The 25,091-nt window shown below is 43.1% G+C and overlaps 1 protein-coding gene, 1 long non-coding RNA gene and 1 pseudogene across 4 annotated transcripts; 2 read left to right on the forward strand and 1 right to left on the reverse strand.

Moving 5' to 3' along the window:
• Positions 1-4,275: 4,275 nt before the first annotated feature.
• Positions 4,276-6,859, forward strand: LOC9270731 (protein PPLZ12-like; annotated as a pseudogene).
• Positions 6,860-9,049: 2,190 nt separating this feature from the next.
• LOC136356850 (uncharacterized) lies at positions 9,050-10,480 on the forward strand. Its single transcript, XR_010741876.1, has 3 exons — positions 9,050-9,292; positions 9,390-9,493; positions 9,797-10,480. It is a non-coding gene; the product is annotated as an uncharacterized lncRNA (long non-coding RNA).
• A 6,240-nt stretch (positions 10,481-16,720) lies between these two features.
• On the reverse strand, positions 16,721-24,835 carry LOC4340037 (probable protein transport Sec1b). 3 transcript variants are annotated; one of them, NM_001421047.1, is given in 22 exon segments: positions 16,721-17,176; positions 17,323-17,416; positions 17,595-17,684; positions 17,769-17,862; positions 17,986-18,182; positions 18,551-18,628; positions 18,705-18,824; positions 19,426-19,521; positions 19,611-19,736; positions 19,992-20,088; positions 21,343-21,413; positions 21,496-21,591; positions 21,670-21,753; positions 21,860-22,048; positions 22,643-22,768; positions 23,242-23,274; positions 23,356-23,452; positions 23,559-23,609; positions 23,947-24,025; positions 24,240-24,321; positions 24,516-24,574; positions 24,688-24,834. In NM_001421047.1, coding segments are annotated over 21 exon segments (1,980 nt in total). In that variant the 5' UTR covers positions 24,761-24,834; the 3' UTR covers positions 16,721-17,176; positions 17,323-17,374.
• Positions 24,836-25,091: the final 256 nt, after the last annotated feature.

The following is a 25,091-nucleotide window of genomic DNA, read 5'->3' on the forward strand; positions in this document are numbered from 1 at the left end:
TAGAGTATGTAGAGTACGTTACCATATTTGGCTGTTAGATTGTGTTAGCTATCAGGTGTTCCAATTGGTGCTAGCAGATTAGCGACTGTTTCCTCTAGTGTCTTTTTAACAGGGGAACTGTGCTTGTTTGGGTATTTTTTAGCTTGAGGTTTGGCTTTCTTCGCTTCACTGTTGGCTTTCTTCGCGGCCTTGCTAGCCTCCATTGCCTTTTTCGCTTGTAGTTGTTGTGCTCGAAGGCGAAGCAGATTCATCCTCTCTAAATTCTGTTTGCGGTGTTGTTTAGCATGTGCCTTTTCTTGTACAGATGGTACCCAATCGTCGATCCCGCACTCCTTGCAGTACACGTACTTTAATCCGTCTCTGTTGTCAGCCATCCTGCAGTTCTGCAATATGTCAAATTATTGTTGCATATCTGCTGGCTTCTCGTCTCACAAGTCTTTAATACTCATTAATATTAAGAAGTTGATTACAGGTTGCAAAGATATTAGGTGCCAGAATGCTTAAGGCTGTGTTTAGTTCACGCCAAAATTGGAAGTTTGGTTGAAATTGGAATGATGTGATGGAAAAGTTGGAAGTTTATGTGTGTAGAAAAGTTTTAATGTGATGGAAAAGTTAAAAGTTTGAAGAAAAACTTTAAAACTAAACACGGCCTAAGTAAGCAGTCCAGCAATGCGGTATGCGAAATTATTCACCCAAGTCATAATATAGAAAGTGACAGAATGATAAGCAGTTCAGCAATGCAGTATGTCAAATTATTATGTCATCCAAGTCATTACAAAGAGGTTACAGAATGCAGAGAAAGATAGTACTAGGTGACAGATTGATAAGATGTTGGTGGCATATGCGCTTATAAGCTAGGGAATTCAGGAAGCGCATAATCGATACCACACGTTGATAGGTCTGTATCAAATCAGATACAGGCATCGCTGCAGCCTAGTTTAATGGCATGTAGGTAGATTGTTTTTTTTTTTTTTTGACAGAGAGGCCACGGTGGAAAACACATGCGACCCTTAACAAAAGAACATCTGGGATGCGACAATTAAGCTAGGGTTTGACAATTTTCTAACGAAGTTGTAATAATCCCAAAGCACGGGCAAAATCAGATCTCCACGCGACGCCGACGCGACCAGACCACGCTAGAGAGGCGGTGGCAGCAGCCGTCGTAATCGAAGACGAGAGGAGGTTGAACTGGAGAATCATGGTGCGGGTGCGTGGATCAGGCGAGCGTCGAGGCGGTGGAGAAGTAGGGCGCTTCGTACGCCTCGCGGAGCCGGGTCTCCACCTCGTCAACCCTTTGGCCGGCGAGTGCGTCGCTGGCGCTCTCTCTACCCGCGTCCAATCCAATCCCTCGACGTCCGTGTCGAGACCAAGACCAAGACCAAAGGTTTCTTCGGCGCCCGTTCCCTTCTCGATAACGCTGTCTTTTTGTTCGTTTTTTTTAACTAGCAAAAATACCCGTGCGTTGCAACGGGTAAAAAAATTCTAATAATAATATACGTTTTTCATGTATAATCATGTCAATGACAATGTTTCTATTTTAACGAGCGGCTTGTTTTTTTATAAACAGTGTTTTTTTTCTTGCGCGATTTTCTCAAACCATTTTTCAGAAAAGGCGCATTTCTTTCTAATAGTTTTTTCCTACCATGTTTTTTTTGCTTTTTCACTTACGAAGAAAACCATATTTTTCTCCTTTTTTTGCTTTTCTTTTCTCGTGTGTTTTTTCTTGTTTTCTCCCACGTTTGTTTGCTTGTTTTTTTCGAAGGATCTTTTTTGCTTTTTTCAAATACAGGAGAATATATGACAAAATAAAGCCACATAGTAGATGGCAAAAAATCGATGGATCCTATCCGACTCAAGCGTCCATCAATTTAGCTTTTTTCTGACAGTTTTTTCAGAACGATTTTTTTTAATAGACGGTGTTTTTTTCTTGCACGGTTTTTTAAAACAATTTTTTAGAAATGGCGTGTTTTTTCGACAGTTTTTTCCTTGCATGTTTTTTTTAAAATATTTTACCGACAATGGAAATAATTTTTCTCGCGCGTCTTTTTATTTTTTTTATTGATGATGGAGAACCTTTTTAGCGTGTTTTTGCGCTTTTTTCTGACTTTTGCCTCACACGTTATTTTAACCGTTTTTATTTTCTCATGCATTTTCTCTTTTTAAATAGTTAGATTAGAGATAGAGAAGAGATATATACTGGTTAGAAATCAGATTTTGTTTCGCCCTTTCCATTTTTTCTCTCTTGCATTTTTTATTTTATACGAACCAGCTTTTTATTTTTTACGAACCATTTTTTCACCATTTTCTTAGGAAATCGAACGAACTTTTTTAGATGTTTTTTTGCCTTTATAGGAATCAGACTTTTATTCTGTTTTTAAAGGATTCGAATCTAGTTTTTTTTTGTCACCACTTTTTTTTTGCCTTTTATATGAATCCGATTTTTTTCCGTCGGATCTACAGTTTTTTTGGCCACTCAGGAAAAAAAACTTTTGTTGTTGTTGTTTTTCTTTATTTTCTTTTTTGTGCAGCTTTTCTTTTTTCCTTTTATGCACCTATCTGTCTTTGTTCTCTTTCTCTTTTATTATTTTTTTTAGCAAAAACAACCTCAAGTAGCTTGTTGCAAGATTATAGGGACTCAAATGTAAATATAAAAAATACAGGGACTCAAATATAAAAGTACAAATCTAAAAATTAAAATCATATAAAAATGGAATGCTCTCTACATGTAGATTCCGTTTTTGCTAACAGATCTTCAATCCGGCACATTAATTTTTTTCACCAATCTGAGTCAGACTTTTTTTTTTTTGCTTTTCTTTTTCTTTTTATGCACCTTTCTGCCTTTGTTCTCTTTCTCTTTTATTTTTTTTAACAAAAACGACCTCAAGTAGCTTGTTGCAAGATTATAGGGACTCAAATGCAAATATAAAAATTACAGGGACTCAAATATAAAAGTACAAATCCAAAAATTAAAATCATATAAAAATGGAATGCTCTTGACATGTAGAGTCCGTTTTTACAAACAGATCTTCAATCCGGCAGATCAATTTTTTTCACCAATCTGAGTCAGACTTTTTTTTTGGTTGATATAGGAGTTGGACTTATTTTTTTTTATCGGACAAACATGGTTTTTTCGCCTTTTTTCTGTGGATCGGACTCTGTCCGGTTTTTTTTGGTTTTTTTCGCCTTTTTTTTCTGTATCGGACTCTGTCCGCTTTTTTTTGGTTTTTTTCGCCCTTTTTTCTGGATCGGACTTCTTTTTCCGTTCTGGTTTTTTATTGGATAAACCTGGTTTCTACCCGGTTTTTTTCACCCGGTTTTTTTGACGGACGATGGAAGCACCTCTTATTTTTTAAGTAGTAGAGATAGAGATTATAGGGTAGCCCCTATACGTGTTACTACGCTAGATCGATCCACTAGGAAGGTTCAATCCCGCTGGTGAGGGATTTATTAGTTATCTTATCTGGCGATCTGCTCTTCCGATTCTAGATCAGTAAAGGTTTCTCGGACCTGACAAGATCCCATCATACTGGATGCTAGCTTTGGTTTCTGGATTCTCTATTGTTGAAGTTTTTAGCTGATGCTATTTTGGCATGTTTCCTTGTATATGGTGCGTAATGCATGGCCGAATGGTCACTGGCAGCGTATTGTGCATGACAGATTGACAGGTTACTGATTCCTACTTTAGGCCCCTGCGTGCTTGATCCATCGTGTAGGTTCAATCCTAGCCAGGTTGTTTGAAATATTTGTGAAGTATCGGTGCTAGATTGTCTTTTAAGCCTTGTTCGTTTAATCCCTCTCGTGAGAATTGAGAGGGATTTGAATGGGATTTATTCTTCAATCCCCACCAATTCCTCTGTCTTCGGGATTAAACGTACAAGGTCTGTCTTCGGATTAAATGAACAAGAACTTAAGGGAAGTGGTACATCTAATGAGCTTTAAGTCTGTTGATGTCTCCATGACAGTAAAAGACTGTTCCGTACTTATTGTATATAAAACTAACCCTGAGAAATTAGGTTTACGAAAAAGCATCATTGACTACATGAATGACTTATTTGAGCAGTGAATGTTGGTTTTTCTTTTCCCCATTTTCTGAGAGATTGTTTTGGTAGGCTGTCCATGGTAGCCCAATTAATCACGCATTGTAACTATGTGATTGTCTAGATCTAGTGCTTTTCAATGAAGTGAAATATTATTTTCATTGATGGAACTTACTGTCATTTCTTGCTTTTTTTCGTTACTTGATGGAACTTCAATCTTCTTTTCTTCTGCAGGATTAGTCTTTGTTCAGCTGATCTGCGCAATCCAATACCGAGTCGTGAAGGAACATGCTGATGATGCATTCTATGAATTGCAGAATCCCCAACAGCAAATTCAGGCCTATGCCTTTGATGGTAAACTATTAACATTGAGCAATTAAATAGTTGCCCATATCAAATTATTGACTCAAAGCTTAATCACTTTCCCCTCGAACTTAGTGGTCCTGGCCCTAGTTCCAAGAATGAATCTTGATGACCTTTTTGAGTAAAAGAATGATGTGGTGAAGACTGTACTTGAGGAGCTTGAAAAGGTAACTCAAGTGCCTGTTTTTACTGAGTCCAGCTCTCTAGGATTAAGTTGATCGGCTGATTATGCAAACTCCAGTAAGGCAAATCATTGTTTTTCCTTGTTTGCATGTATTGCATTCTGCCATGGTCCCAGGGACGAAGCTAGCATCAAAACAAGGGGGTGCACTACCATTGAAAATCTAAAAAATTTCAGTACAACACTGTACATTCTAGTGTTTTTAAGTGAGAAATTAGAAATTTGGGGGGTTCATGTGCACCCCCCAAGCATAGTGTAGCTTCGGCACTGCATGGTCCATCATTCCATGTACCGTTGTCATCCTGTCAGGATTCTAAATCTAGTCAAACACATTTTTGTGTTAGCTGAAGTATTATTCTCTCTTTTTTTTTCTCTTGTGCACCTATTTGCATGTTGAAAGAGTTGGAATCTTTGTTTGGTATACATTTTAAGCATGTTATTTCGTTACCCACAATTCATACTATTCTTCCAAGATTGGTTTACATGCTTATGTGGAATTCTAGTCCCAGAATACTGTTTGATGGAACTTGGCTGTATCAAAAGGAAATCTGGCATTGGGCTGTCTGCATCGCTTATCTTTCGTTGGAAACTTACGTGCTTACCAAATTTTAAACTCTGTGATTGCTTCTTCCTCAAGTGTTGGATATTCCATTCATGATAACCAATGCTCTCTCTGTTCGTTCTAAGTTCCATTCCTAATGTGTAGTTTTGTCCTCAAACATTTTTTTATCTTAGTACTTGTTAGTGATAAGCAGTTTATTATTTGTACCGTTATATATTATATGCCATCTTTGTAAAAAAAGACTGTTCTGTAGTCTATACATCGAACATATTCTTATGGTTGATATCATCCCTGATACTTCTGTACGCAGAGCAATGAATGACATAAATGCAGGTATTATTCCCTTTCAAGTATATATGGTACTTCTTTCAGTCTGTGCAACCTGCATGATGTTTATTAGTCTATTTAATGTTGTAATGTTTTCTGAAGTAATAATCTGTCAGACTTCTTAATTGATGATTATAAGCTCTCTCTCTCTCTCTCTTCTACTTATGCTTCGTTTGCTTTGTTTTCCGATGCTTGTAGTGTTTGGAGTAGCTGCTGTGAAGCTAGCCCACAACGTGGGTAAGGTTGTCTGTTTGGGGGGTGGGTGTGTTTTGTGTGTGTGTGTGTGTGTGTGTGTTTTGGTGTTTGGGGGGGGGGGGGGGGTTCTGGCTCTGCATAGCACATTTTAGAACCATTGTCAAGTATGTAGCCTACTGCAACTTGCATAGGACCAAAGGGTGATGTTTCTGTGTAGAGAAGTTAGATGGCGATGAGTCAATGACTTGAATTAGAAATGCTCTAGGTGAAAGGGAAAGGAACAGATCTAGAACTACAATTGGAATTAGGCCAATCAAGTACAGACCACTGAAACTGAAGACTTGAGGGGCTAATCTTTGCTAATTAATTATTCAGTCTTAGAATCATGGCTAGGATCATATATAACCTAACTAATTAATCTGAACTAGAAAACAAGCTGAACTAACTATTCTTAGGTAGCTAGTTTGCTTTTGCCAACTCTGGACGCTTGTGCGGTTTCTCCTGTTGTCCTGCATGATGCTAGACTATTGATCATTGCTGATTGCTCATACAGTCGCACTGGTATATTGCTGTAGTAGACCACATATATATTATAATGTTTCATGTTCAGTTACCTTTCATGTTATCTCCATGTGTGCTCATAACTAGTTAACTCCTGTCACAGCCCAAAGTCTTCAGCTTGCAAGTGTCTACAAAGGGGAAGCAGAAAAGATTCTTCTGGTGAAGAAATCAGAAGCAGAGGCAAAAATACCTTTCTGGTGATGGCATTGCTAAACAGAGGCAGGCTGATGGCCTGAGACAGTACCACAGCAAAAGAAGTCATGGACCTAATCATGGTCACGCAGTACTTTGACACCATAAAAGAACTTGGGGATGGCTCGAAGAACACAACGGTGTTCATACCTCAAGGCCCAGGCCATGTCAAGGATATCAGCGAGCAAATCCGGAATGGTATGATGGAAGCGTCAAGCAACAATGTGTAAATTGTAGCGATTCACAGAACAAGGTTGGGGATGGTTCAGATGGGAGGAGCCTGTTGTTTATAATGAATATATTACCTTTTGTTTATAGCCTGTTGTCAAGCAACACTAGCACCTTTTGTTTGCACACCTACCTGGATGATAGAATATGTAGTTTTGGAATAACAAATAATGTTTGGAAGGTATAAAAGGAACAGGATATATATTAAGTTAAGGAAACTGCATCGATTTATACACATTAAAAGCCTGTGCTTGATTATTTTGAGCATACGCTTCTTCGGTAAAGAGGAATCAAACGATTCAAGTGGAAGTATCAATAAGATTGGCAAAATTTCTCTAAACATTAAAGTATCAATAAGATTGGCACCTATGTACGTGCAGGAATCATCCAATACGGGCGGCACCATGTACCATCAGCCGATTCAGCAACGCCTTTGAAAGGATCCCTCACTTCTTCCGTCCTCTTCCCAAGCTCATACACGCGCAGCCGACGATCCCCCGGGTTCATCCAGTAGATGCTGTTGGGCAGCAACCCATGGCGGCGAGCCCTGCACCACCCAGCTGCTCCCATGTCGTTCCTCCTGCCGCCGACGAGGATGGCGCGGTCGCCGATGCTCCCAATCCTGACGTGCTTCCGCTTCTCCAGGTCCACCCTGTACACGGCCACGTCGGCGACGACACCGCCACCGCTTTCGAAGATGAACACCAGGTGGAGCTTGCCGTCGACGTCGACGGAGAAGATGGAGGCCACGAACATGTCCGTCGTGGTGAACGGGCTGGCCGGCTTCATCCGCACGGTGGTGAACACCGGCTCCGGCGAGAGCTCGAGCACGCCGTACGCTGTCGACCTGATGAAGTGGTACAACTTGCCGCCGCACGACGTGATGCAGTGGATGGACCGCTTCATCCGCTGCCGGCCTTCGATGTCCATCTTCCGTGTCCCGATGTCGTACTCGTGCCTCACCCATGCCGCCGGCGACGACGACGAGGAGCCGACGTGGCAGAACAATATGAAGCAGCTTCCCGGCGGCTCGACCATGACCACCGTGAAGCCGCCGCCGCCGTCGTCGTCGGTGGGCTTGCCGGATAGCGCGCAGAAGGAGTCGGCCGGCGGCGGCGTCGTCGTCGTCTGCCCGAACGACGGCAGGACGATCCTGCGGCGGCCGGCGGCGTGCGGGTTCCACAGGAAGGTGGCGAGAGTGGTCGGGTCCCAGGTGAGCACCCAGCCGTGCGAGGTCACCCAGCTCCGCTTGTCCCGCAGCTCCTCGAACTCGCAGGGCCGGTGCACGCCGTCGGCGACACTGTACAGCGTCGTGGGGCGACGTTGCTCGCCGCCATCTTCGCCGTAGTCGAAGACGAGGCACGGCAACGCCTCCGGCTGCTGGCGGCTTGTCGACGCCGCCATGTTGCCAACGGCGTTTTACTTACGTACGGACACAATTCAACGCACGGTTGACTTTAAATAGATTGCCGTCTTGGCGGCCTATGAGAGTTGGTCTCGGACACCGGGCCGGTTTGCATATGCGTTACACACACCTCAAGATGTTACCCTTAATCTTAATTAATTGTAAAATTCCTATTAGGATTCTTGAAAACTACCCACCTGGCTAATCATCATCCGTTTCGATCTATCCATCAAGTTATTTCGTAAGCATGTGTCACTCAAAATTTTATAGAATTAAAACAATGCCATCATCGTCATATTTTCCATCTCCTTCTCCATCCGCCAGTGGGGCCCACACGTCAGATTCCTTTTTTCCTTCTTTCTTCCCAGGTAGAGTAGAGGGAAGAGAGTATTGGGGTGCCGGTGCTCCGGTGGCTAGGAGGAGGCAACGCAAGCAGCCGAATGTGTTCCCGAGCTTGGCTCACTCGAAGAAGGTGCCGGCCGGTACAGGGAGATGGTCAGAACGGCGGGTGGAAGGGCTTGGCCCTGGTGGCAAAGAAGGTGATGGTGGTGGCAGGATGGGGTGGCTAAAAGAGAGGGGAAACTAGGGGAATATGTTCTCGTCGGCGAGGCAAAGCCGTGGTGCGAGGGGAGCCGTTGAGGGAGATCGACCAATGGCAAGGTGGTGGCCGGACTTGAGGAGCGCGCGTGGAAGGAGCTCGTGGCAGGGGCGAAGCCCAGTAGAAGCCCGTGGGTGCAGATGAACCCCCCCAAAAAATATCTTTTAGTTATTACCTCCATATCTCGGCCCTATATGCACCCCCCTCAGCCCAATATAGTGCACCCACAGCCCAAACAACAGTTCAGTTAACATGGTAAGCCCATGAGCAGGCCAGTAGGGTGGAAGCCAGATCGATGTTTTCTCCTCTCGACTTCTCGTATCGTGTGCCGCGCCGCCGCCAGTCTTGATGACTCCGCCTTGCGTCTGTTTGGCTTCCACACCGCTGCTCTCAATCAGCCAATCCCAGTCAGCACTTGCCCATCTCGGCATCTCGCCGTCGCCGGTCGCCCTCTTCTCAGTTGGCGACTGGCTGCACATGCGTTGCGCACCGCCGCGGCTAGTCTCACTAATCGTCCAGCCGCAGGAAGGCAGGAAGCCGACAGCTAGGCAACCAGGAGCTAGCGTCACAAGCCAACAACGACATCAGTCCATCTCCACCAACTGATCAGCACACAACCACACTGTGCGTTAGTAGAGCCAAGGTAAGAAACATGCTTCATCTATTTCTTTTTCAATCAATTTAATTTATTAGATACGAAGCCCTAAAATTTTTATTGGTTGTTAATTTTTACATTGTAGGACTAGGAGGCCAGTAGGCTTCAATTTGGGGTCCTTCAGAATCGGAGTAAGATTGCAGATTGGAGGAAAAAATTGAGAATTTGAATTGAAGGTGCAATTTGGATGTAAGTCATGTCAATTTTCATTCTATTTCTTTAGTTGAATGAATGATAAAATCTCTACACATTTACATCTTCATGAATCATCTTTTGCTCATGGGTCAGTAGCCATTTATCAATTTTATTAGTGGTTTTCTTCATTTTAAAAAAACAATGTTTGCCACTTCTTTATTTTATTGATGCATTTATGTCTTTATTGTTGATGTCAAAAATTTATCGATCAGCGGTTGCATTGAAAATTTAGCTTGAAGTTATATATATATTGATATACTTGTGGTACAATTATGAACCCCCTCCATTTCGCTATAGCTTCGCCCCTGGCTCGTGGTAGCCGTCGGAGGTGTTGGGGGACAGCAGCGTGTAGGGGAGCCTCGCCGGGCCCGTGCAATTCCTGAGGCGCGGGTCCCGGTTCATCTCCGCGATGCGCGCCTTGATCCCGACAAGGCGGTCGCCGAATTGCCGGAATGCCTCCTTCGCTGTGTCCAAAGTCCACTCCGGCGTGTCGCGCTGGCCGAGGTACACCTCGTCGTCGGAGTGCTTGGACAGTATCTCGATCAGCGAGATGCCGCGGAGCGTGCGCCGCTGGCCGGCGATGGTGCGGAGCTCCACGTACTCCTCCGTGTCATCATGGTGCTGCACGACTTGAGCAGCGCCGCCACGGTGGTCATCTCCGGCCACCATGCCCGGTCCTTGGTGTGGACCACTCGTCCTCCCCAGCCGTCCTCTTCACCATGCATTGACATGCGGCCGGCACGGGATGGAGCACGAGGGCACGGCCGCACGGGATGGCTGTGCGCATGCATTGCAGAGTGAGATGCAGAGAGGGAGACGGGAGAAAGGAAGAAGATGGAAAGGGAAGTTATGGATGGAAAAAGTGACGATAGTGGCACAATTCTAATTTTATAAAATTCTAGTGGCATCGTTACGAATAAATGAATTGTAATGGTATTTTTTTAATAGGTAAATTTGCAATGGCATGGATTTAATTAACCCATAATCAAAAGGACGTGAGTCCAGCAACACTATATTCCGTACTTGGGATTTGATTGATGATCTTATGATTCCACAGCTAATTAGGGTTTAATCGATGGCGGTTTGATGACCTTCTGATTCAATGTTTATTTGTTTCGAAATAGAGATACAAACTGAAGGATTATTTTCTTTTTCACAAACATGCAAAAGCTTTGCGTGTTTAAGGATTATTTTGCTTCTGGTAGAAACATTGTTCAGTTTGTTCATTCAATGATTCAATCATAGATCGAACTGATACTCTGACAGAAGTAATGTACGCTTTGACTGAAGAAGTGTTATCATCATCTACGCCTTGCTCTGACCACCAACTGGCACAGCCATACTACTAGTCGCTTTGATTTTTTCTTGTAAGGTTTGTTCATTCATCTTATTTAAAAAGTTAATGTAGATATAAAAACAAAGAAGTCATACTTACAATATTTTTTGATAATAAAGCAAATCAAAAAAAATAATAATTCCATAATTTTTTGAATAAGACGAAAGCTCAAAAGTTGAAAAAAAAACTCAAAACGATAAGTATTCTAGAACGGAGGTATTATTATTATTATTATTATTATTATTATTATTATTATTATTATTATTATTATTATTATTATTATCATCGCCGCCTTCGTCGTCGTCATCATCTTCTTCTTCTTAAAATATCCCAAAGAAGTTTTAGATATCGAATTACCTTACCTAGTGATATTTGACATGTATTGTCCTTATCGGTTGGTTGAACCGACAAATGCAGAAGGTGAAGACACTAGGTCCAAGTGGTCAAGGACATCTCAATTGATAAGCTTCGCATTTATTTAGTTTACAACAACAGATGAATCAAAATTATACCTTATTGGGTACAACAGAAGATTACATGTACAATTTTTTTAAGATGGTGCATAATATATTTCTTATATTAGTCTTCTTATTGGTGACCGACACAAGTAATATGTCCTTATATTTTCTTTATTATTGCCCTTGTGCCGAACAGATAACAGTGATGAGCTATTTAGGTCAAAATCGTTTTTTTTTGGGAGAGGGGAGGGGGGAGGAGGGAATATTTGTTATCGACGACGACAGCAACGCCGACACCCGGGCGCCACTGGCCGCGACGACGACGACCTTCGCGACGCGGCGATGGCTCCCTCCTCTCCTCCTCGATGGCGACCGACGCGCTGCCGGCTCCCTCCTCGCCGCTGGCTGGTCTCGGGGAGGGGAGGGGAGGGGAGGGGAGGGGAGGCAACGCGCGACGACCGACGGCGCCGACACAACGATGACTGCCGCGAGGATGACGACTGCTGTGACCACGATGCGACGACGACGAGACGATGCCTGTGGGGGCGGCGACGGACGAAGGAGGAGGCCGGCGGTGGCGATGCGTTTTTTTAATTTGCTAAAATGCTTTTTACAGGCGGGTGACTCTACCGTTTGCGAAGATGTTGCCCCCTGCGAAAATGATTTTTGCAGACGATAGCTTACCGACGGTCCTTTTCTCCGCCTGCGAAAACTATTTTTGCCGCCTGGAAAAATATTTTTTCTAGTAGAGTCAGCTAGCGTTTGTACGGTCTTATCTTTTCGTTTATACTTATACTTATCGGCCAAAATATGAATTTTTAACCTTAAATTTGGAGTTGATTTTATGGTTTTTGGATCGTTAAGAATACGTATATAAAAGTTTTGTTTACGAATTATTTTTTATTTATAAATATACTGTTTAGCTTATTCCACGAATAAACGAAACGATGGGACCGTTATTTGCAGGCCGTAGCGTAGAACACCAGCCTCATACGCATAAAGCCTTCCATCATTTACGTATGTGGTGTTGTACAGGAGGGATCATCCAAAACGCCTGACACGATTTACGATCACCAGCAATTCCTTTGCAGGGATCCCTTATTTCTTCCGTTGGAGCACCAGGTGGAGCTCGCCGTTGACGTCGACGGGGAAGACGGAGTACACCAGCAAGTCCGCCGTCGCGAACAGGTGGGTCGGCCTCACCCGCACGGCGGTGAACACCGGCCGATGGTGATCCGGCGAGAACTCGAGCACGCCGTACGACGACCCGCCCGGCTTGATGAGGTAGTACAGCTTGCCGCCGCACGGCGTGAAGCTGCAGATCGTCCGCTGCCCTCCGATGTCGTACTCGTGCTTCGCCCACGACGCCAGCGAGGCGGCGGCGACGCCGGCGTGGCAGCATGGGCGGAGCTACCATGATTCCCGGGTATTCCCGGAAATACCCAACTTTTTTATCGAAAAACAAGTATATTTCTAATATATACATATGTACACATATTAGTGCACCTAAATCCTCAATTATTCGATCCAAACATAGCCCTATACACATGTACATATATTAGTACACCTAAATCCTCAATTCTTCGATCCAAACACAGCCCAACCGGCCTATATGACCCATCAGACATCAGTTGATCCACTTAGCCACCACTCTTCCAGACGGCCCCCTCTCGCTCTCCCTCCATGACCCATCCCTCCCTGGCTCGGCTCCCTCGCGCCGCTCCCCATTTCCAAACCCTAGGCGGCGGCGCGGCGAGGCGGCAACTGGCGGCGAGAACTGGACCGCGCTACCACGGAGGGGGAGGCTATTGCCGCGGCGGGCAGCGGGTGGCGCCCGCCACTCCGCCAAGCTCAGGCAGTCAGGCCGGTTGGGTGGCCGGCAGCCGCGAGGGGTAGAAGCGGCCAACGGCTCAACGCTTAGACGGGAATACCCAACTTTAAAATCCTGGCTCCGCCACTGCGTGGCAGTACCACAGCACGTTGCTGCCCCTCTCGACCATGACCACCGTGAACCCGCCGGCGCCGGTTGGCTCGCCGGTTGATATCGCGCAGCAGGCCTTGATGGCCGGCGGCGCCTGCCCGAACGACGGCAGCGCGACGCTCGTGACCTCGCCGGCGGCGGCGGCGGCTTGCGGGTTCCACAGGAAGGTGGCGAGGGTTGCCGGGTCCCAGGTCAGCACCCAGCTGCCATGCGAGGTCGCCCAGCTCCGCTTGGTGCGGAGAAGCTCGTCGTCGACGTCGCAGGGGCGGTGCACGCCGTTGGCGACGTTGTACAGCGTCGTCGTGGGTCGCCCTCCATCGGCGTCGTCGTACGAGACGAGGAACAGAGACGGCGCCGCCGGCCGCCGGCTTGTCGACGGCGACATATATGGTAGGCCGAGATCACTAAACACAATTGTCAATTGTGGCGGCGGCTGATCGACACGATCCGATTAAGAGGATCGGAGGTTGATCGTGTCGATCTTAAGTAGGATTTCACACCATAGTCGATGTCGGACAACAAATTAAATTTGTTATCGATTCAGATTCGTGTACTTAGCAGATTCAGAGAGGTGACAGAACCCATGCTACTCTGAATATGTCACGAGCTGGCTGATTCATCTGAGGCTAGTAATAACCACCTTTTGATAATTTGAAAAAAAACTGGATTTTTCAATTTTCTAGCATTTAGTTTAGTTTTTTTATTCTAGATTCTTAAAAGAGAGAATCGCTTATATGCCACTGAAAATTTGTCTGATACCTTATATGCCACTGAAAATTGGCTCTTCTCTTATATGTCATTAGTCTAAATTTGCGCACCCTCTCATGCCACTCCCGTTAGTTGACTGTGGGTTGACCATTAACTCAGAAGGACAAATACGTCTTTTTTACTTTAGAGTTAACGGTCAACACACAGTCAACTAATGGTAGTGGCATGAAAGAGTGCACAAATTTGGACCAATGAAATATAGGGAAAGAGCCAAATTTTAGTGGCATATAAGGAATCAGACCAATTTTCAATGGCATATAAGGGATTCTCTTATTCTTAAAATCTAGATAAAAGGCTTGGGGTTCTTCCGGCGGCTTACACGCACATAAATGATCCAAAATGATCCTCGTGGCAGTTTTCACGAGGACTTTGAAAGACTCCCGCAATTTCCTCGTGTTGGTGCCTTGGCGGCGATATCACACACGTGCAAGCACTATTGTCATACGGGCTCAATTCGCCTCCCCTTCAAACGTAGGCACATGTACGTGGTACTAGGACTACAAAGCCCGAGTCTGATTTCCTCGTCGCCATAAAATATATAATTTGATTCATGACGAGATTATTGGAATCCATTAATCCATGATCATAAATAGAAAACTTTGGGCAAAATTAAACAATGCGAATGGAGTGGAGAAATTTTTACCCCCAATGGAGAGTGAGGGGATGCATCTGAGTTGGGTATTAGGAGTGGGGTGCTTTCCTGTACTTGGCTTAGTCTTTATCGAGGTGGGCCCCCCTACACGGCATGACCGAGCTGCAGGGGGCCCTATATGGCACGACCCCGTTGCGTTCGAGGTGGTCCAGGGATTATACCCGCCCGTACAGTATACAACGGTAGCATACCATCTATACAAGAAATACAAATCCCAATATTCTATTAAAGCAAGACAGATTGAACAATACAACACAAATCTTCGTGAATGATCCAACGGTGATGCCTGTAGGGGATGTCCCCTTAGAGGACGATAACACTTTCGCCAACTGCGGTAACTGTTCTATATATGTTACATTGGTAAGAAGAATAAATAATATTGTGGGGGAAAATATGTTGTCCACATTCAGTAGATTTGACACTTCTACTCACTTGGTATATAATATAAATTAGACTATGAAAAAAAGGTTGTAATTAACTAATTATTGTGAGTACTCCAGTCATTGATGACAACATTGTCCAAAGTTTCCAACTGTTCATAGCAATTTTCTCTATTTCTTTGGGAATTTTTGGTTCATAGCAAATGGTGAAACGTTAAACTCCGAGTCCGAGTCCGCGACCACGTACACGAACGTAACAAGTTTTGCCTACATAAGACAAACCCCGATGCATATGCGTGTCCATCGCGAATCATCTCTCATCTGTCGCGCTTCTGATCCGTTTTGACCGTGTCAGATAGCTGTGTGCGTAGCGTGCACATGGCGACGTCGACACCGCCGCCGCTGCCGTGCCTCGTCGTCGACAACGGCGAAACGGCGGCGACGTTGTACGGCGTCTCCGACGGCGAGCACCGGCCGTGCGAGGCCGAGGAGCTGCGCCGCAACCGGTGCTGGGCCACCTCGCACGGCTGGGTGCTGTGCTGCGACCCGGCGACCCTGTCCACCTTCCTGTGGAACCCGACCGGAGGCGACGACGACGGCGGCGGCGGCGGCGGCAAGATCGCGCTGCCGCCGTTCACGCAGCCGCCGCCGCCGCCCAATTCCCAGTGCGCGCTGTCACGCGAGCCCACGGACGCCGGCGCCGGCCGCTTCACGGTGGTCATCGTCGAGCCGTCGGGCAGCTACGTCCTCTGGTACTGCCACGTCGGCGGCGGCGGCGGCGGATCATCGTCGTCTCCGTCACCGGCGGCGGGGTGGACGAGGCACGAGTACGACGTGGGTGGCACAAACGTGAGGGTCGCCGGCGGCCACCGCTTCGTGCGGCGGTCCGTCGCCGGCCTGACGGCGTGCCGCGGCAGGTTCTACTGCTTCCACACCGCCACCGACTACGGCGTGCTGGACTTCTCGCCGGCGCCGGTGTTCGGCACGGTGCCGATGAGGGCGGTGGACATGGCGGAGAAGGTGGCGGCGGGGGAGGCCATGGCCAAGGCGTCCGTCCACACGCTCGAGATCGGCGGCGAGCTCTACATGGCGTACATCTTCTTCCACGGCGACGACGGCAGCCGCGTCGTCGAAGTCGGCGTCTACCGGATGGACTTCCGGAGGCGCAGGGCGGTGAGGGTGCGCAGCGTCGGCGACCGCGCCATCATCGCCGGCTCCAACATCGGCGGGTGGTGCCCCGCCGGCGGCGAGACGGGGCTGCGACCCAACTGCGTCTACTGGACGAGCCCGTACGATAAATGCTTGCACGTGTGTGATATTGGCGCCAACGCCAGGAAATTGCGAGAGCCTTTTAAAGGACTCGCGAAGCTGCCGCATAGATCGTTTTGGATCATCCCTGTGCATAAGTGAACTATTCCCTCCGTCTAAAAATATAAAGAATTTTAGACAGATGAGACATTTTCTAATACTATGATACGAATCTGAACAGATGTCTCATCAGTTCAAAATCTCTTATATTTTAGAACGGAAAAAGTATATATGTATAATTAGTTTTCCTTTTATTTCTTTTATTAAGATAATATAATCTATTCCGGCCTACTTGAAATAAACCATAGCAAATTATTACAATGATTTGTGGCTCAAATGATTGTGAATTATTAAATTTCATAGCTCGGTTAAAAAAAAAACTATACAAACTCGACAGATACGATACACATTGAACTTACATCTATAACTAGCCTATAAAGTCGCACATTCGCACCTCTATAACCATTTTCCACATCGCCATAAATAACTCGATTTCACGACGAATTATCGGAATCGATTGATCCATGAGTGTAATCGTCACCATGTCATTGTTGTAGTGTTCATAAATATACAAATTTGGGCAAAACAACTGTCGCAACTGTTCTACGTTTTACATCTGAAAGAAGAATAAATAATGTGGGCAAAATATGTTGTCTACATACATGTTTTAAGTACATTTGACACTTCTTCTCACTTGGTATATATACTAGACTATGAAAAAATCGTGTAATTATTGTGAGTAGTCCAGTCATTGATGACATCCAACGTTTCTAACTGTTCGTAGCAATGGGTTTCTGCAATATGAAGCAGCATACATGTTTGTGTTAAAAGGCACTCGAATTATTATTATTATTTTGAAACAAAGATACTCCAAATTGAACCAACAGAGTGGAGAAAGGAAATTATAAGAGTAGACATGCAGTACGAGCAGGTACCTTACCAAAAGGTGACAAGTTTGTTTCATCGGTTGATTTGCAAACTAAGTGCGAAGTTTAGACGTCATTGGCACCACCTGCAGTTAGCATCTTCAGCTTCTGCATTTTTGAATTCAAACAATGAGTACAATTGGTCAAATATCGCCTGGCAATTCCACATTTAAAACTAATGTAACAGTATAATCCAAGAAACTTCTATTTGCCGCAACAGGATTGCATGATAATGGTAAAAGAAAGAAATTCGAATACATTATTGTGTTGTACAGGATGGGTTTACCGAAATAAATTGTGGAGGGTCATCTATGCTAGAAGATCCCAGGACAATTTCGCGCTTCAGTTTCATAGTAAGCTTGTGCACCGTCCGCAGCTGATCCATTTAAGTGTAAGAATTGATGACCACATAAACAGAATGGGATTTGAGTTATTAAATAGTTTGCAGTAAATGGCTTACTTCCGATCTAGTGGCTCCACCAATCATGAAGACAAAAATTCGGTTGCCTAGCCTCTTGAAGTCATTAGATCCATGTCTCAAGACCGAGGAGTCACTGCCAATCCAGTTTGTGATGATAAGAAAGCAGGTAAAAGGTATGAAGCTGATATAACACTTTTACTAGAAAAACTTTTATATGGATAAGTGGTTCAAATAGAAAATTATATTTGTTGAATACCTTGATTGACTATCATCAGAGTTTCGAGACTTAGCCCAGGTTGGTGTCCGCCGCGATCTCCTGGACATGGGTTGTGCTTGTGCTGGTTTAGTCGCGGCTGCACTTTGTGTAGATCCTTGTTCAGTGGAACTGGGTTCACTCATGGATGGGTATTCATTCAAAGGTAATGCACCTTTGCTCAGTTTCTCAATCAACTCCTGTTAGAGAATGAATGCAAGTCCTTAATTTAAACAACGAATAAGAACCATTATTTTAAGTACGATTTGTATATAACCACTCAACAAAAGTATTATCCAACAGGCATCACCAAAAATCATTGCCACTATGTTTGTTATTATCCAGTTCAGTTTATTACGAACCGGATTTTATTAACAGAATGTGAACCACATTCTTGAAGTTCCCATATTTAGAAATTTGCTATATGTTGGTTTCAGAAAAGGTGAATAATAGAATTTCATAAGAAAATATTCTTAATTGTACTAAGCACACAGAAATAAATTAGCCAAGGAGATATTTGATGCAGGAAGTTTAGAAGTAAACTAGTAGTAATAGTTATACCACATGCCTCTATAAGTGGGAAAAAACGTGATAATGCCCAGGTTTCATCGCCATCCTGCCGTTCTGTCCTCGCAGCATTTTTTTTCTGGTATATAAGTCAAGCACACATGTTAGTTCAAGGGAAGAAGGTAGAAATAATTTAGCTCAAATCATGACCTCACCTTTTGTGCATCAAATTTGAGAGAGAAGCCGCCAGGCCGTGATGCCTTTTTTGTATCTGAACCAACCAAGTATCTTAAACTATTTATGGCATCCATCTCATCATGTGGCAGTTTTGCTAGCTGCATAAATGAAAGTTTGTTCAAAATGTCATATGTTTATATAATCAACTGCATGCAATTGTACCCCCCAAAACCAACTAATAGAACCCTCTGTGTCACATTTTCTTTAGTAAACACTCCGAATAGCACTATAGAAGCACTCAAGGAAACCATTGAACAATGATAATAGTCAACCTGGTAATCTATACTTCCACGCTTATAACAAGCAAAATCCGAAACTGTGTTTATGTATGATTATGTCATGGGTAATTGGGCTGAGAGGCTGAGGCCAGTGGTCATCCCAACACCCTCTGGGTAGCACGCTACTGTAGTAGTTCGTTAGGTAAGATTAGATTGAGTCCATTCTTAGGGGTTAAGTCGTCCCATCTATATAAGGATGGATTGTATCCTATGCAATTATGAATTAAGTGATAAATCAGATTAATCCAATCTAATCCCTCTCAATGTCCTACCAACCTAAATCTACCTCTCACCCCTAGCAGCAGCAGCCGCTTCCACGCATCTATCCACCCGACGGTGTTTATCCCGTCATGTCCTCGGGTTGTGACAGATTAATGTAATAATTGCACTAATAAGTAATGTAAAACTTGATAGGAAATACCTGCATCAACTTTTCCCCTTTGTCACCTTCAAACTTCTCTGGATATACAATTGCATATATAATAAGCAACCTCAATTTGTTTTCTGGGCTCATATCCTGAACAATAGAAAGTTCAGTAAGCATTGAATAAAAACTGACAAATAATTAGCAGTAAGACTGCTTTCATTCTCTCTTTCTTAACAAACCTGCTTTGACCTGAGGATACTGATCACCTCCTTGGCTGCTGCATCTCCAAAAACTAGATCCTGCTCCACCTGCCCAATGTCACGGAGACCATACTCTCTGATAAACTTGTTGATTTTTCCAGCAATCTGAATAAAAGTTCAATAGTGAGTATTACATTTTTTATTATTTTGATGATAAGATAGAAGTTGTAAAAAAAATCATAAATCAAGGATGAACATATAAGTATGTATTAAGGTGACAACAGTCAACATGTTTTTCTAAACAATAGCTGCTTCTTTTCACATTTACTTGATAGTTCCTAGAAATCCCGAACTTATTTGTAAGGGTAAACAAAATAACATAAAGCACGCACAGGAAATACTATGGAAATAATCATCTACCTCTATATGGAGGGTCAATTTCTCAACTTGTTCACCGTATTGTGGCAAAGCTTGAACGATCTTCTGCAGATCCTTTGTAGAAATTTCACCACCATCTCTAATTGAGAAAGGGAATCATAAGCATGCAATATGAAAGAACTTAGAACAATGCACTTTCTGTACTTTGGCTAGCAAACAACTGATCGATCAACATTTGATGTAACCTTGACATCAAACTACAAACCACAGCTTACTTTGTTGAGAAAATCCCTTATATACCCCTGAAATTTTTCCTAATCCCTTCTATACCCCTGAATTTTGCTTACTTCCTTATATACCCCCAAAATTTGATTTTGATCCCTTGCATACCCCTCCCGTCAGTTGACCGTTAGTTGACCGTGTATTTTCTATAAAAATGACCATTTTACCCTTGGATGAACAAAGAAATTCATGAATTACATTATTAAAAATATAAAAGCTTCTCGCATGAGACTATTATAGTTATGAGTTTGTTGTGCGATGCATTATTTATCCCAAAAAAATATTTTTAGATAATGAAATAAAAAAAATACGTATTTATTTTTTAAAAAAAAGGTCATAAAAATGAGGAGCATTCATATAAAGATAGGTATACCAATGTTCACAACATTTTTTTTTATGAATGCTCCTGATAAAAAAATCCATTGTCCTATTAAAATTTCAAATAAAAATTTTAATTTTTTACATTTATTTTATTTTCAAAATTTATGTCAAAATTTTCTGCACTAATTATTTAGTCTCATTAGTTTTATAAAATGCACACGATGTGCACTCAAACAAAATTTTCAATTATTTTTGAAGCTTATATTTAAACCTAAAGCATCAAGGGCAAAAAAGACATTTGCAACCAAACGTAACAGTAAAATGATGGAAAATGTAACGGTAGGGGCATGGAAGGGATCAAATTGAAATTTCAGGGGTACAGAAGGGATCGGGTAAATTTTAGGGGTATGAAAGGGATTGAGTGAGTTTTCAGGGGTACACAGGGAATTTACTCTACTTTGTTTCCTTCGAATTGTAAGGATTCCAGTAATACTTGTCTATCAGAGTTACAGTTCATATCCAAACTAAATCAGTCGTTCAAAAAATAATGCCATATGCCAGTAACTTAGTAAAGATGTAGATCAAATTGTGTTTACACTGCAACAAATTCTGTTGCAGATAAGTACCTAGCATAATGGATATCCAAGAGCTGATACAAAACATGACTGCCATCAGTAAACTAGAACGGTAAACGACACCAATGGAGTAGCATTGTTCAAATGGCATATTGTATTCGACTCTATTAAAACATTTACAGTTGTGTTCCTCTAAACCGAGGAAGATCATGCACCTTGAATGAAGTTGAGCTGCTTTATTCTTTGAAACAAAGTTATTCATCTTATCATACAACCTCTCACTAGCCTGCCATTTCAATTAGTGTTAGAAAGCAGAGACCAAATTGTACTTAAAACAATCTTAAACAACAGTACAACACATAACTCACATCAGCTATGTGAATGTGGCGAAGCTCAACCCAGAGAGGATCATGATCCTCCAATAAAGCCTCCTTTCTCTCAGGTTCTGATCCCGCTTTCGACACCTTCCAACAGAAATTAAACATAAGAATAGGGCAAGTGAACAGATCATGTTCATTATTATAATACGATATCACATTTACCTCATATATGTATTTTTGGCCATCCATTTCAAGTAGATCATGGCACATTGCATCATAGGTCCATTCATGAATAACAGGTGCTATCTTTGCAGACATACGGAAATTATTGTAAGCAGTAGGAAAGATACTGAATTTCTTCAATATACTTCTACACTGACAAGTTATTGAAACATAAGTTATCCTTCAGCACCTGATCTATAGGCCTGTCGACAATGAGCAGTTCACATGTCTCCTTCTGGGGAAATTCAGGTATTGTTGATTTATATTTTGACACAATATCCCAAACAGCAGTCGCTAACCATTTTGGAACCATGTCAAATTTTGGTGTTGTCATTGGATCTGTGCCCTTTGGGGCACGATACCGCACACAAGGAAATTCCTGTTATAACTTGAATCAGATTGTGTTTGACAAAAAAGAGGAATAATGATGCTATATATATTTCATTGATAGATTTAAAGACTGGAAGAATACATAAGAACGATATGAGATACTCAAAACTGCTGGTGTCCAGTAGATCATTGTATATGTATACCTTTTAAAATATTTAGTTCAGAAATATTCACAAGGGGAAGGTATAGTCTGCCACAACAACACACAGCCACAAGAGATTGCTAAGACAATATCACCCACTTAAGTCAGTTACCAGGCTATTAATGAAGTTCTGTGAAGTGCATTAACATGACATATTCTTTGCATTTTTCAAGGAATTTAATATGTACTTTTTACGGCCTGGTGATTCAAGGAAGGAGATCTTCAGGGTTGGCACTTTTGGCTGGAGAAATGGGAATGAAAAACTGACAAGCAAGAACATATGTCATCAAACATTTTGGAACCATGTCGATCAGGAAAAAATACATGCTACACATGCTGAATTGGAAAGACAGTTAAGAAATATTTCGGTAATGTGATGAAATTAGTACTAGTGGACAGGAAATAGATAATAATAATAACAAATGAAGTATGTTAACATGCCTTCAACGAAGCAAATGTGGTAGCAATGCGAGTAGCCATAGTGCTTATAGTGTCATTGAACTTTTTCGAGTTGTGCTGAGCACTATATAAATCAGTGAATGCCATGTCATGGTCAGTTGTGAATCCCTGCAGATATGCCACATAGAGAAATCATTACATTAATCTTGAGAATTCGGATTTCTATTTTTTTTAAAAAAAAAAGAACAGACCACCCTAATATCAAATGAAAGAACCAGCCAACAGCATGCGAATACATCCACAGTCCATCCAACATGTGTAGCATGGTAGCAGGCATCATTTGCTATGTTTTCACCTTCGGTAATATCACGAATATTTCAAAACTGGAAATGAATTCATTTGATTGATGCAAATGAACCGTTTTAATTTTCCTTCACGGTGCAAATGCAGTTCTAAATTGTCCAAACTTCTTATCAATCAATGCTAGTTTTATGTTTGCGTCCAGTTGCTTCTTATAATTGCCATATGTTTATCATACTTGACAGTAACAAACTAAAATCAGAACTAAATAGATTCTTAGCCAGCAATGAAGAAAAAATATGCATAACTAGTAGATCATATAGATCGAAGGCTATGAATACCTGCATGTCAATTGCAAAGAACTCCAAATTCATCTGGAATTAACAATATCGGCATTAGAAAATCCATCTGTAAAAATCAAAGAAATAAAAGGTACAAACTACAGGATAATTAACCTCTCTTAGTGCACCAATACGTGGTATCACACTGCTGTCGTTCTTTATGTAAGAGACCAGCTCCTTAGGAATCGGTGAACTAAAGAATATGTATGCCCTATAAAATCAAGTGAGATATTAACATGTGAGTCAAAATTTTGTTGCATTTGAAGCTTTTGTAATTGGCATTCCGGGTTACAAATTGAAAATTCGGTTTGACATACTTCCTGTACAGTGGACATCTCCCAGACATGTCAGATAGAAGCATTATGACACTGCAGGTTGCGAGGCTCACATATCAGAGAAGATTCAAGACAATATAACTTCAACCGTTGATTATGCGGCGTTAATTAATTAACTAGCAGAAAAATCGTCTAAGGAAAAAAGGTTGCACCAAAAGGAAATGCAGTGTTACAGCTTTGGCTTGAGATGCATATATGCCTTCAGTATCATACTATAGACTACACACTGACTACAACCTAAAAGAAATATCATAATCACAAAATGAATCAAAGACGAGATCATTACTCCACGCATATGGTACTTGCGATCAATTTTGCTGCTGCAGAATGATAAAACGAAAGCAAGTGGTCAATGGCGATCGAATAATACTTTTCTTTCAGTGGCTGGAGGAAGTAGATTGCATCCATGGAAGGCATGGGCTCCCTTCGCTTGAAAAGATCTTCAACCACTGCAGGACAAGATAAAATGTCCATGTAAGTGTCTTTTTTTTATAAATTAAAATCAACCAGCTTACTGAAGTGCTGTTTGCTGAACCAGGCACCTCTGAATAGGCGCCCTCCAAGTGAATGCAATAGAAAACAAAACACATTTTTTTCAACAAGTCCACAATTATCTGTTTGTACGCTAGAATATGATGACAGGTCCAGACTTGATAAACTTACACGAGATTCCTGCATCGGTAATTTCTGCCATCTTGCAGGCATAAGCCATGATCCTCACCGTAAATTTGTCCATGATAAGAACCTGCACAGGAGATTAACGAAATCAATATGTATATCCCCCTTCACACTCGATGCATTGATAGTTTTTTGAAGAATAACCACATTTGGGGACAATATAGTAGTACCTTGTTAGGAAAAAAAATATGAATTAACAGAAATGTGAATAGATGGAGCCAAAAAAGAAAGGGTAAAAGGAATGCATTTCTTTTGTACTACCTTCCATGAGCTTTTGGTCTCCTTATCTTTGTCCGGCTGCAGCAAGTCCTTGAGTATACCTGTGAGAAGAGCAGCAAGCGATCGATTCGCGCGGCATCAGCGATCAGATGATACAGACATAGATAAACACGAGGAACAGAGAAGAGGTGGGGGGTGGGAGGAGCGAGCTTACGATCCCGGCAGATGTTGCGGAAGATCTTGGGGTCGTCGCACGGGGCGCCGAAGTCCGACCCCGACATCGACATCCCGCCGCCGACCGGAGTTGATCCCCTCTACCTCCACTCCTCTCCTCCCTCTCCCTCTCCCTCAAACTCCGTTCCCCCCCCCCCCCCCCCCCCCCCGGTTTCCTCTCACCCGATTTAGCTGGAATGCACCTTTGTGGAGGAGGGAGACGGAGCGTGGGGGGCCTCTCCGCAGGAGGAACCGGGGGGCCGCGATTCCCGCGGGGATCGAAGAGAGGGCACGACCGCACGACGCCATGGGAGCACGCGGCCTGCGCTGCCGCTGCCATGGTGGCGGTGGCGCAGAGAGAGAGAGAGAGAGAGTTGCTGCTTCGTCGCATGCACGTCCCGCCGC

The sequence above is a fragment of the Oryza sativa genome, chromosome 6, assembly GCF_034140825.1.
Source record: "Oryza sativa Japonica Group chromosome 6, ASM3414082v1".
NCBI classification, from domain to species: domain Eukaryota; kingdom Viridiplantae; phylum Streptophyta; class Magnoliopsida; order Poales; family Poaceae; genus Oryza; species Oryza sativa.

Excerpts from the sequence above, each read along its gene's own strand:
- LOC4340037 (XM_066311131.1), bottom strand. The coding sequence starts at position 24,760 with ATGTCGATGTCGGGGTCGGACTTCGGCGCCCCGTGCGACGACCCCAAG. Across the intron at positions 24,575-24,687 it reads CCGCAACATCTGCCGGGATC|GTATACTCAAGGACTTGCTG; the intron begins GTAAGCTCGCTC and ends CTCTTCTCACAG. Across the intron at positions 21,592-21,669 it reads GCCAAAAATACATATATGAG|GTGTCGAAAGCGGGATCAGA; the intron begins GTAAATGTGATA and ends TTCTGTTGGAAG.